The sequence below is a fragment of the Canis lupus genome, chromosome 5, assembly GCF_003254725.2.
Source record: "Canis lupus dingo isolate Sandy chromosome 5, ASM325472v2, whole genome shotgun sequence".
Classification (NCBI taxonomy): Eukaryota; Metazoa; Chordata; class Mammalia; order Carnivora; family Canidae; genus Canis; species Canis lupus.
The window spans coordinates 81,802,406-81,815,458 of record NC_064247.1 but is presented as its reverse complement, the minus strand read 5'-3'; the positions used below and the strand labels follow the sequence as shown (position 1 = coordinate 81,815,458).

Below are 13,053 nucleotides of genomic sequence, written 5' to 3'. Positions count from 1 at the left end.
TTGTGCCTTGATCCTACTCTCTTGCCTTTGCAGCATTTATATTGTCATGTACTGCCTCCTTAACTCTTTATGCTTTCTTTCCTAGATCTTTCTCCTCAACTCTAAACATGCTTTTATTTCTCCTGTCTTAAAGAAAAAATCTTCCCTGTCTAGGTTTGACTGTTTTTTTCTTTAAGTCTCTAATTTTTCCTGTTAAAACATAATCTGGAAACCTGGAAATATTTTTTTTAAGGTTTTCTAAATTATTCATAACAGACACAGAGAGGTGGAGACACAGGCAGAGGGAGAAGCAGGCTCCCAATAGGGAGCCTGATGTGGGACTCGATCATGGGACTCCGAGATCATGCCCTAAGCTGAAGACAGATGCTCAACCCCTGAGCCACCCAGACATCCCAACTTGAAAATTTTTGTACATAGAAACTTTTATTGCTATTTTTAAAATTTAATTAAATTTTTTTTGCTAACACTTAAAATCTAAAAAAAAAAAAAAAAAACTTAAAATCTAGCATCTTAGCGAGTTTCTAATGTGTAACACAGTATTATAAACTATGGGAATTAGCGGCGCCTGGCTGGCTCTGTTGGTAGAGCGTGTGACACTTGATCTCAGGTTTGTGAGTTCGAGCCCCATGTTGGGCATAGAGATTACTTAAAAATGAACTTTTTTTTTAAAAAGATTTTATTTATTTATTCATGAGAGACACAGAGAGAGGCAGAGACACAGGCAAAGTTAGAGAAGCAGGCTCTCCACAGGGAGCCTGATGTGGGACTCGATCTCCAAACCAGGATCACACCCTGAGCCAAAGGCAGATGCTCAATGGCTGAGCCACCTAGGCATCCCTCCACCCTTTTTTTTTTTTTTTTTTTTTTTTTTTTTTTTTTTTTTTTAATATTTTAAAAAATAGGGGATGCTTGGGTGGCTCAGCGGCTGAATGCCTGCCTTTAGCTCAAGGCGTGATCCTGGAGTCCCGGAATCAAGTGCCACATCAGGCTTCCTGCATGGAGCCTGCCTCTCCTTCTGCCTATGTCTCTGCCTCTCTCTCTCTGCGTCTCTCATAAATAAATAAAAGATTTTTAAAAAGGATTTTAGAAAATAAACTAGGAGAATTATGGTATACAGTAGATCTCTAGGACTTACTCATCTTTAGCTCGCTTATTATTTTATTATTTTACTTTATTTTATTTTATGTTATGTTATGTTACGTTATGTTATGTTACTTGGGTGTTTAGGTTTGACTTTTTATGAGGATTGGCAGGTAAGGAGATAAGAGTTCTATCTTTCACAGTTCTCCTTCCTCAGTTTCTGATTGTCTTCCCATCTAGCTTACACCCCATTCTGTACAGTGACATTTCCTAAGATCACTAAATACCACATTGCTTAATGCGGGAAACATTCCATTTACCATCTTTCTTGATCTCTGTAGAGTGTTCTTTATAGCAAGCTGTGCCATCCTCCTTGAAACACTTTCTTCCCTTGGTTTCCATGGCACTATATCCTGTTGGCTTTCTTCTCTGACTCTTCTTTCTCCGCCTTTTCTTGTTTCTTGTTTTGAACCTTTTTCCTCCCATTGGCCTTACCTCTTAGTTTTCCTAAAGCATGACCCATACTCTTTCTTGATCTTAGTGATTTCATCAGTTCCTATCGTCTAATTTAAATCCTAGTAACTATAGTTTGTTTGGTTTTTTTTCTTTGTAACTACAGTTTCTATTCTAAATTTTTCCTTTGAGCTAGGCTTATCTAGCCCTTGCCATCCTTATTCTCACTTTGATATCATTGGCTTTTCATATTTAACATGTTCAAGAGGGTCTAAGACCCACATGTTCCCTTTCCCCAAAAACAGAGGACATTAGTCCTTTTCCACTGTTTGTTGTCTCAGCAAATGGCCCCAACTGCCTACTTGGTTTTGACTTTCAAACCCCAAAACCTGGAGGTTGTCTCTGACACTCACCTTTTTTCTTGATCTGAATTCAGTGAATAAATCGTATTGATGCTACTTTCTGGGTTTCTTATCAGTTCTCCCTGCTTCTTCCAAGCCACCATCTTCTCTCACCTGTCCTGATTCCATATCTTAACCAGTCTTTCCACTTCTATTGTTTTTTTTTTCATCTTTTTTTTTTTTTTTAAGATTGTATTTATTCATGAGAGACACAGAGAGAGAGAGACCGAGGCACAGGCAGAGGGAGAAGCAGGCTCCATGTAGGGAGCCCGACGTGGGACTCGATCCCGGGTCTCCAGGATCATGCCCTGGGCTGAAGGCAGTGCTAAACTGCTGAGCCACTGGGCTGCCCTCGTCTTTTATTTTTATTTATTTAAATTTTTGCCAACATATAACACCCAGTGCTCATCACTTCACGTGTGCTACTTTTCTGCCCTCTTTTTCACCTTTTAATTCACTTTCAGGACAGCACCCAGAGTAATTATTTTAAGAAGCAGAGAAGAATGAATTATTAACTTGTTTAAATGCTCGTTTGTGGGCAGCCCAGGTGGCTCAAGCGGTTTAGCACTGCCTTCAGCCCAGGGCCTGATACTGGAAACTTGGGATCAAATCCCACATCAGTCTCCCTGCATGAAGCCTGTTTCTCCCTCTGCCTGTGTCTCTGCCTCTCTCTCTCTCTCTCTCTCTCTCTCTGTGTTCTCATGGATAAACGAAATTTTTAATTAATTAATTAATTAATTGATGCTTGTTTGTGTTTTCACAAGTTAAACTGGGCTTTGTTTTGCTTTCAGGTGTCCACTTGAGAAAGCAGCATTCCTATATTGAGCAAGGCAAGAAATGTCGATACTGCGATGCTGTGTTTCATGAGCGCTATGCCCTCATCCAGCATCAGAAGTCACACAAGAATGAGAAGCGCTTTAAGTGTGACCAGTGTGATTATGCTTGCAGACAGGTAGAGACCTTCATAGTTTGAAAGCAGTTGACTCCCCATCAGTGTTAGATTTTTATCAGAGGGTTTTTAGATTCCTTATACGCTATTTTTAAAGATGGTATTTTCAAACTGATTTATGAGGAATGTCACCAAAGGTCTTACTTCTTGATTTTATCACTTCAGTCTCCAGCTGATGTTTTATTCAGTTATAACCTATCTCCCTCTCAGGCAAACTATTGGCTGCTTTCTCAGAACTGGGAAATTAAGTCCAGGGCCTGAGGGAAGGGAAGAATGTGGTACTGGAGCCTGGCGGGTGATCTAGACAAGCAGCCAATAGGAGGGAGCATATCTGTCCTGGGATTTAAGGAAGCAGTTTTGCACCCCAATAAAAAACTTTAATCTCTGAACAGCAGTTTTAAGCCTAAATCCTTCAGAGAAAGGCCTGTCAATGTCAACCACATGTATGCAAATGGTGGCTGTTGTAGCAGCCCTATGACAGACTCTGAGGCCTCTTCCTTCACCCACTGTCTTTAAGGAGAGGCACATGATCATGCATAAACGTACACACACCGGGGAGAAGCCTTATGCCTGCAGCCACTGCGACAAGACCTTCCGCCAGAAACAGCTCCTCGACATGCACTTCAAACGCTATCATGACCCCAACTTTGTCCCTGCGGCCTTTGTCTGTTCTAAGTGTGGAAAAACATTTACACGCCGGGTAAGAGTCAGAACTTTACTTCCCTTATCGTGGTTCTTAGTAGCATGTTCTTGATCTTCCACTGCAAAGCAGGCCAGTTGGTTATAAGCACAGAGATGCCGTATCATTTGGAAACGGCCTCTTATACTCACTTGAAGGTTTTCTATATGTGTGTGAACCCTTCTGCTGAAGGGGGACTCAGTATCTGTGAATAGGTCTGTCTTGGATCTTCCCTTGGGCCAATGTTAGGTCTGCACAGGACAGGGAGCTGGTCTCGGTCTCCTGTGTTCCTCCTGCCTGCAGAGAGGACCCACCCTCCTCTTTGGAGGGCCTCTTTTTTTTCCTCCCTCTCTCCCTCCCTTCCTTCTCTTTCCCCTTCCAGATGGAGACCATTTCCCTTGAATGAGGAAGGCTTGTTCAGGATATGCTTATTAGCACATACTGGAACATTCAGACCTAATATGAATACCCCAAATTTTTATTTTATTAAAATAAAATAAGAGAACTTCTAACTTCTGAAACCAGCTTTTTTTGGTAACATAAGTGAAGATTTTGTTTCTTTCGTTAGAATACCATGGCAAGACATGCTGACAATTGCGCTGGTCCAGATGGCGTAGAAGGGGAAAATGGTGGGGAGACAAAGAAGAGTAAACGTGGCAGAAAAAGAAAGATGCGTTCCAAAAAAGAAGACTCCTCTGACAGTGGTGAGTAACTTATTTCTTGATTTAGTTACCCGTGGTAGATTTTGGTGCCCAGTCGCCAGTACATTGATGTATGCATATACTGGGATAGAGAGGTCATTACTCTTACTTCCTTTATATATACCCTCTAGTCTTTCTAATACCAGTTACATATTTACAGCAGCAGCTAGTTTGTTTCTGGGGCAAGTTTTTTTCCTCCTGGTGTTCCATTGCTTGATAGTATCTTCTATGTTATATGTTCACTTACAGCCAAAGCAAAAGTAGTATCTCAACTCATTTATCTCAGATTAGTGATATTCTAAGGCCAGCAGAGCTTCTTTTCTATGTTCATAACTTTTACATTTAGGAAGCTGGTCTAGATTTGAGCAATGAATTTATGGACATGAAGAAGGTTTCTTAAGCATCTTGACCAACTTCTGGTTTGACTGCCTGTGTCAGCCTAGCCTTGAGATGTGTTGATCAAATCCATGAAGGTCAGCCTTTCTCTTCCTACCTTAATCTCTCCATTTTATAATGTAACACTTTGCCTGTTTTCCTACCATTGATGCTTTCGGGGGTGTTTTTTTACTTCTAGTCATGAAATCCAGGCAGAAGGTATTCTTTGAGGTGCTAGACTCATGAAGAGGGAGGGAGAACAAGAGTGTCAGTAACGGAGGAGTCACATTTGATTGTACACGCTCATTTCATGGTATTAGGCTCTGTAATGTGAATGCTTGGGCTACTGGCCAAGTAGTTGAGAGAGCACATCTGTGACTAAAGATTTAAGCTTTTTATGGTAAAAGATACATGTAAGGGGTTTTGTTTTGGGGAATATACTTCCCCAGAAGTACCATCAGACTGGCAAGGTTATAGATGGTGCTTTATGTGTTTCTAAAGCTCCTTGTTTCGTCTTTTGCATTGTTAGTAATAATGGGGAGGGATTAAAAATTTTGGAGATTGAGGGATCCCTGGGTGGCGCAGTGGTTTGGCGCGGGCCTTTGGCCCAGGGCGCGATCCTGGAGACCCGGGATCGAATCCCACATCGGGCTCCCGGTGCATGGAGCCTGCTTCTCCCTCTGCCTGTGTCTCTGCCTCTCTCTCTCTCTCTCTGTGACTATCATAAATAATAAAAATTATCATAAATAATTTTAAAAAATAAATAAAATAAATAAAAATTTTGGAGATTGAACATATTTGAAAACTTCAGTCTCTGTTGATTTTGTCTATAACTTGCTCATGAAAGCATTAAGGTGTTTTTTTGTTTTTGTTTTTTTCTTGTATTTATATCTGTAACAAGGTCTCTTTTAGTTTTTGTGTGTTTTATTTTAATAAAGCCTTTTCTGGTTAGAACTTTACCTTTTTCTGGGACAATATTCATCTAGTAAAGCATAAGAGTAATTTATTTTTTTGCTGCCTTTTCCAGAAAATCTATTTTAATCATTATCTTCACTGGGTTTTCAGTAAACATGCCTCCTTGAAAATGTCGGTTTACTTAACTTTTTAAAACCACACTATACTCTACTGGGGTGCCCGGGGTAGCTCAGTTGGTTGGGCATCTGCCTTTGGCTCAGTTCGTGATCTCAGGGTCCTGGGATGGAACCCTTTGTTGGGCTCCCTGCTCAGTAGGGAGCCTGCTTCTCCCTCTTCCTCTTCCCCTCCTCCCTGCTCACACCCCATCATCATCACCACCGACCCCACCACCACCAAATAAGTAAATAATCATTTAAACACACACACACAGACACACACACACACACACACACACACACACACACCATTGTGGGATCCCTTTGGCCAAGAAATTAACGAATGGACTATTGGGAGTTTTGGGGGAAAATCACAGTCCTTAAGTGCTACCAGAGATCCACAGGTAACTTTGAGCTGAGGATCTTTGTAGGTGCTTCTATTTTTTTTTTTTTTTTTTTTTTATGATAGTCACAGAGAGAGAGAGAGAGGCAGAGACATAGCCAGAGGGAGAAGCAGGCTCCATGCACTGGGAACCCAACGTGGGATTCGATCCCGGGTCTCCAGGATCGCGCCCTGGGCCAAAGGCAGGCGCCAAACCGCTTCGCCACCCAGGGATCCCTGTAGGTGCTTCTGGTTGCAGAGCCTCCTACTGCCACAGATTTTGGCCCTTAGCCTTCTTGGTTATGGTACTACCTTGTTGACTTTTGTGGTTCATCTCCCAGTAAGATCAGCTTCACTGCCTAATTATGCGTCGCCAGAACATCTTTCAGCTCTGATGACGTATCTTTACTGATAGTTCCTAATAGATTTCTGCAATTCCTTCTTTTGTCTTTTGCATTGCTGGCTTTAGGGCACACTTGGATTCTAGGCCTTATACCTAGTGTCTTTTTATCACCCCAGAAAGTCTGGGCTTTCCATCCCTCTGCTGACCAAGGCCACACAGTCATATTTGTCTTCTCCCAGATGTTCTGCTTGTTTGGCCATCTGCAGAGATGGACCAGCAGAATATACTGCTATTTTCAAGGCTTTTTGCCAGAATGTCTCCAAGCCAATAAGCCTTTGACCCTATTAACCTTCTTTGAGTGCCTCCCCCCCACACACACACTTCTGACTGAATTTGTTTGGTTTTCTAGGCACTGGGCCAACTTAGGCAATAGGGGGCTTAAATAGTTCAAGAGGGAAGCATCTTGTTCTTTTTTTTTTTTTTTTTTTTTCTCATCTCGTTCTTAACACACTGCCACATACCAGTATGTTCCCCACATTTTCACTTAAGATTTGACAAATAAGGCATTTTTTCCTGGAGATGAGGTGTTTATTCCCAGATTTCTAAATATGTCTAGTTCTGAGAAAGAGGGCATAACCTGTGCTTCTCAGAGGAAGGCAGGGAGGATACTTTGTGTGCCATGGTAAGGGTGAGGGGGATAGCAGGATTCCTCAGCTGCCTCCAGGGCCAGGCAGCGAAACCGCCCTAGACCGAGGCCAGAGGTTGGATTCTGGCTGCTGTGGTTTAGCTGTCCCTTAAATCATTTAGCTTGTCACTTTTTCTATACAATGAGGGTAACATCTCTTACTAAATGAAATAATAAAGCCTAAATGGAATAATGGAGAAACTTAAAACTGATGCATGGTGCAAACGAGAGCTGTGCCTGTGTAGTAGAGTGTAAGTTTCAGAGCATGATTATTACATGCATTGTAGTTCAATCCTTTTGATCCTCAAATCACTAGTAAGTAGATTGGAGGTGCTTTAGAGATGATATCAGGAAACTGAGGTTCACTGTGGTCATTGTCCCAGGTCACACACTTAGTAAGGGATTCAAAGCTGCCTGTCAGTATTCTTTTTTTTTTTTAAAGATTTTATTTATTTATTCATGAGAGACAGAGAGAGGCAGAGACACAGGCAGAGGGAGTAGCAGGCTTCATGCACGGAGCCCAATGTGGGACTCAATCCCGGGTCTCCAGGATCAGGCCCTGGACTGAAGGCAGCGCTAAACTGCTGAGCCACTCAGGCTGCCCCCCCCTTTTTTTTTTTAAGATTTTTTTATATGTATTTATTTATTTATTTATTCATTCATTCATTCATTCATTCGAGACACAGACAGAGGCAGAGACATAGGCAGAGAGAGAAGCAGGCTCCTTGCAGGGAGCCCGATGTGGGCCTTGATCCTGGGCCGAAGGCAGGCGCTCGACCACTGAGCCACCCAGGCATCCCTTTGCCAGGTGGGGTTTTTTTTTTATTTTATTTATTCATGATTTAGAATTTATTTATTCATGAGAGAGAGAGAGAGGCAGAGACACAGGCAGAGGCAGAAGCAGGCTCTGTGCAGGGAGCCCGACGACGTGGGACTCGATCCCGAGACTCCAGGGTCACGCCCTGAGCCAAAGGCAGGTGCCAGACTGCTGAGCCACCCAGGCGTCCCTGTCGGTATTCTTTATACAATAGTCCTGTCTCCTTTTATGTGATGATGGCATCAGGGAGAAAATTAGGGAGTTAAGAATGACCCATTGAGGGGCTCCTGGGTGGCTTAGTGGGTTAAGCATCTGCCTTAAGTTCAGGTCATGATTTCAGGGTCCTGGGATCAAGCCCTATATTGGGCTCCCTGCTGAGTGGGGAGTGTGCCTCTTCCTCTCCCTCCTGCCTCCCTCCAACCCCCACTCATGCTCACTCTCTTGCTTTCTCTCAAATAGATAAAACCTTAAAAAGACGGGGGGGCAGCCCTGGTGGCTCAGCGGTTTAGTGCCTGCCTGCCTTCCACCCAGGGCGTGATCCTGGAGACCTGGGATCGAGTCCCACATCAGGCTCCCTGCATGGAGCCTGCTTCTCCCTCTGCCTGTGTCTCTCTCTCTCTATCTATCTATCTATCTCTCATGAATAAATAAAATCTTAACAAAAAAGAAGTCTTTAAAAAAAAAAGAATGACCCATTGAACCTGGCATAGTTAAGAATTAAGTCCAAAATTTTGGCCTTAAAAAAAATCCTCAGGGGGCACCTGGGTGACTCAGTCGTTTGAGTGGCTTACTTTGGATTTCCACTCCGGTCATGATCTCAGAGTCCTAGGATTGAGCCCTACATCAGGCTCCCTCCTCAGTGCAGAATCTGCTTTATGATTCTGTCTGCCTCTCCCTCTGTTCCTCCCCCCCACCCTCCCAACCCCCCACCTCCACCCCCCAGTCTGTCTGTCTCAAATAAATCTTTAAAAAAAAAAGAAAGAAAGGCAGCCCAGGTGGCTCAGCAGTTTAGCACCGCTTCAGCCTGCGATGCGATCCTGGAGACGCGGGATCAAGTCCCACGTCGGGCTCCCTGCATGGAGCCTGCTTCTCCTCTGCCTGTGTCTCTGCCCCTCTCTCTCTGTGTCTCTCATGAATAAATAAAATTTTTAAGAAAAAAGAAAATATTAAAAAAAAAAAAAAAGAAAACCATCAGTTATAGTCCTAGGAACTTCTGTCTCTCTCACACACACACACACACACACACATACACACACATACACTTGCCTACTCAGAATCAATCAGGAGCACATCTTCAAGGGTCCTTAGGCTTAGTAACCTGCTTTATCCTTGCATAATAGAAGGAACATATGTTTTCAACTTAAACATTGGCATTGTTAGGTATCTGGAGCATGATGGATTTGCCGCTTAATTTGAAATTCAATATTTTAATGTCTAAAGCTAAGAGAAAAGAGTAATATAGGAATAGTAGTCTTCAGGTCAATTTACATATTATTATTAGCACAATACCAGTTTATTCTTTTCAAGGTAAATAGCAAAAATTTTCTAGCAAAAGTATTTTTAAACGGACTTCTTTGATAAAAATAAATACATAACTAGACTTAACAGAATATGTGGTTTTGTGTGGATGTGTCATATTTTTCTTCTACCATACTTTTCCCTGGCTCCCCACCTGTTATTTCTGATTTCATGAGAAGAAAATGCTGAGCCAGACCTGGATGACAATGAGGATGAGGAAGAACCTGCTGTGGAAATTGAACCCGAGCCAGAGCCTCAGCCTGTGACCCCAGCCCCACCACCTGCCAAGAAGCGGAGAGGACGCCCTCCTGGCAGAACCAACCAGCCCAAACAGAACCAGCGTAAGTTACTTGTCTCAGCTCAGTAGGCTGGAGGCTGGCACCCTCCCCCCAACATGTTGGAGGAGCTGGCCCAGGCCCTTGTTTTGGGGGATGATGGGAACTAAGCCTTGAGAACAAGTTAAGAACACCAGGAACAAACTGTTAGGAACTTACTATTTAGTTTTTACTGGAAACCACGTGAGGAAGACCCAGGGAGCCTATTCTGCTTCAGGGAGAAGTAGTCCAGAGTAGAAGGGTACTCCTGTTCTACAAGATGGGTACTTTTAATGTGGGAGGGTTTTTGCAAAACAATCAAAGTCCTATCCCCGCTGGCAGAAGTGATATGGTAATAAACGCAAAAAAGCCTAATTTTAAAGGAAGAAGGATAAAGCAATTTCTGTGCTATGATCCATTCTCCTAAGAATTACAGGCCTGTGGATTCAAGTGCTGGCCTTTTGATTTGGGAGAGGACACAGACAGTAGAGGTGTTTCTCACCACCTCACACTACAAATGGCAGTGGGCAGCAGTCTTGTATTGGCCTCGACCTTTGTGACAGCAGGCCCTGGGGCACTCGGGTCTGTGTTCTGCTCCTTGTTGCTGTGGATATCCTGAAAGCCGGCAGCGTTTTTCTTTAACAAATGCATGATTTAATCTAGTTTTTATTGTACTCCCGGAGTCTCATGTGTAGATAGATGTCTATTGCAGGGGAGCAGGGGGTTGGTTGACTATAGACTCTTGGAGCCATTTCACCTGCACACACCAGAATGAAATACTGGTGGAGGGCTCTGGGTGTGGGAGGCTTCAGGATCTGAGATGGCTATTCTTGCTATAGGCGGTTCATCTCTAACAGCCCTGCGCCACACACATGGTGAGGTATTCTTAGTCACATGCTTTCGGCGTCTTTTGCCTATCTCATACTAGTGCAAAGCTCAATTTTATGACATTAAGTAAAACTAATAAGGCCTTTAATATGGAATTTGGGAGGCATGTGAAGATGAATGTCAGCATTTAGTTTTTTGATAGTTTCTACCGTTTTGGGGCTTTATGAATGGCAGTATTTTCGATCATTACGTCGTTTTTTACTTGCTCTGCTGCTAAGACTTTCCTACACTGCTGACATTCATTTAGTTTCGAGTTTGACAGGACCCTTGCAATCTACAGGGGCTTTAATGGAGCATTTGTTTTGTTCATGCTCTTTCTTGCCAGCAACAGCCATCATCCAAGTGGAAGATCAGAATACAGGTGCAATTGAGAACATTATAGTTGAAGTCAAAAAAGAGCCAGATGCAGAGCCCGTAGAGGGGGAGGAAGAGGAGGCTCAACCAGCTGCCACAGACGCCCCCAACGGAGACCTCACGCCCGAGATGATCCTCAGCATGATGGACCGGTGATGGCGGGGCCTTGCTCATCGCCAAGACTGCTCTGGGCTGTGTTTAAACGGCCCGCATCTTAATTTTTCTCCCTTCTTTCTTCTTTTGGCTTTGGGAAAAGCATCATTTTACACCATTTTACCAAACATACTGCGAACTAAAACTTCAAGGATGATGTTAGAAAAATGTGATTTTACTAGAACTTGCTGTTTGATGTTAGCAAATCATGGAATGTTCTGAGTCCCCAAGGGTTTACTATGAAGTGCTGAGGACAGTCTTGATGCCTAACTGGTTTTCTTAGATGGAAACAGAGACATTGAACCCTCTCTCTTGCTATGGTAAACCACTCCAGAATGGCCACCGGGTTTCCCAGAGTTCTAGGTCTTCTTCCCAGGAGAGTTTTTAATTGTAAATGCAGACTGGGAAGGACTTACACTTTTAAACTGATTTTTGCTTCTGCTTCTCCCTGACTCCCTTTGCTCGGAGCCAGCTGCACACCAGTAGTACGGCATGCTGCAGTCGGTGTCTGTCCTGAAGGCTTTGCCTCTTTCTTGGCAAAGTTTCTGGTATGGTCAAGCTTGTAAATAACTTTTTTTACATTTTAATCTTTTCCATTAATTAAGAGGTTGAAAAGAAGTGCAGTGTAAGAAAACCCAGCATTTTAATTACTTGCAAATTAAGTTACCACAGACTCTGTAGTGTGTAAATGTTGACAAGGAATTGGATCACAATCATGTAGCAGAATGGCACCCAGACTGCTGCCCGCTAGTGATGGACACCCACGTGGAAGATCGTGATTTCCAGCCCATGGAGCCAGCATTTGAACCTTGTACAATTAACTTTCAGTTATGATTTCCCATCTACATTTTCTTTGCTCTGTTTGTAGCTGAATTTTGTGTTTTATGACTCCTCTGTTCAAGCAGAAGGGTGATTATGAGTGGGTCACAGCAGCCCTTAAAAGCTGGGCCAGAAAATTTCACTAGGTCAGTAATTTAAACTTTGGATCTGCAAAAAAAATAAAAATAATAAACAATAATAATGTGAAACAAAACCAACTAAAAAATGATTCTTGCACATGAACTGTCACATGTTTGAAATGTGTTTTTTAGAGAGCCTCAGTCTTGCTGATTTCAAACACTTTTTTCTTCTGTGTATTGCTTTTAAAAGAGCCATCAGTTAGCTATCAGACTCTAGGTTGATGCATTTTGTACTTAGCTGTACTGTGTGATATTTTTCATTATTTTAGGACGCCAACATGAGACCTGTAATAAAATATGTAATGGGGTTGAAAGCTGGGGAGGAGGATCTACTGCTGTACAGCTAATAAATCATAACGGATTAACAAGTGCTCCAGACACTCCGTCACGTGTGATCTATGCTTAATGGGGGCCCCAGAGGGTCCGCATGGCCTCGGGTGCAGGCCTGGTCGCCTTTCAGAGGCACACTCTGTTCTCAGAGGCCACTTCCTCTCGAGACAGCACTTGGAAGATGATCTTGGCAAATGGTGGGATTATTGAGTGAATCCTGTTGTGGGTTTCTAACTCCCCAAAGGGGTGAGTAGCAAGTGTGGATGAACGACTGCTCGCCCCGTGATCCGCCTTAGGAGTGGTCCCTGCGGCAGAAGGGTGACCAGAGGTTAGAGATGCAGGGGCTCGTGGGAAGTTCTGTCCTCTGAGGCTCAGTTCAGTGCAGTCTGAGATCTGTACGTTGAATTCTGCCAAGTGCAGGATGACAGGCGGGGCCCAGTTTGCCTCAGAGAAGCTCCTGTGGGAGGGAGGCCAGTGAGTCCGCGAGCTGCAGGGACAGAGCCCTAGACCGCAGAGCTTGTTCAGAGCCCTGCAGGGGCAGGTGCAAGGGAGTGGGAATAGGAAGTTGACGTGTTAGTGAAACACCTGCTGCTGCTGCTGCT

General features: G+C 43.4%; 1 protein-coding gene across 6 annotated transcripts in view; it reads left to right on the top strand.

Annotated features, from left to right (window-relative positions):
* Window positions 1-12,497, top strand: part of CTCF (CCCTC-binding factor) — a 55,267-nt gene extending 42,770 nt beyond the window's left edge. For 3 of the 6 annotated variants that reach the window (XM_035715738.2, XM_035715737.2, XM_035715735.2), the window contains 5 exons: window positions 2,726-2,886; window positions 3,401-3,583; window positions 4,131-4,266; window positions 9,630-9,794; window positions 10,981-12,497. In XM_035715738.2, coding sequence (XP_035571631.1) covers window positions 2,726-2,886; window positions 3,401-3,583; window positions 4,131-4,266; window positions 9,630-9,794; window positions 10,981-11,165 — 830 coding nt within the window. In that variant the 3' untranslated portion in view covers window positions 11,166-12,497. The remainder of the gene's footprint in view (window positions 1-2,725; window positions 2,887-3,400; window positions 3,584-4,130; window positions 4,267-9,629; window positions 9,795-10,980) is intronic. The other 3 variants (XM_035715736.2, XM_025426538.3, XM_025426539.3) reach the window with 3 other exon arrangements.
* Window positions 12,498-13,053: the final 556 nt, after the last annotated feature.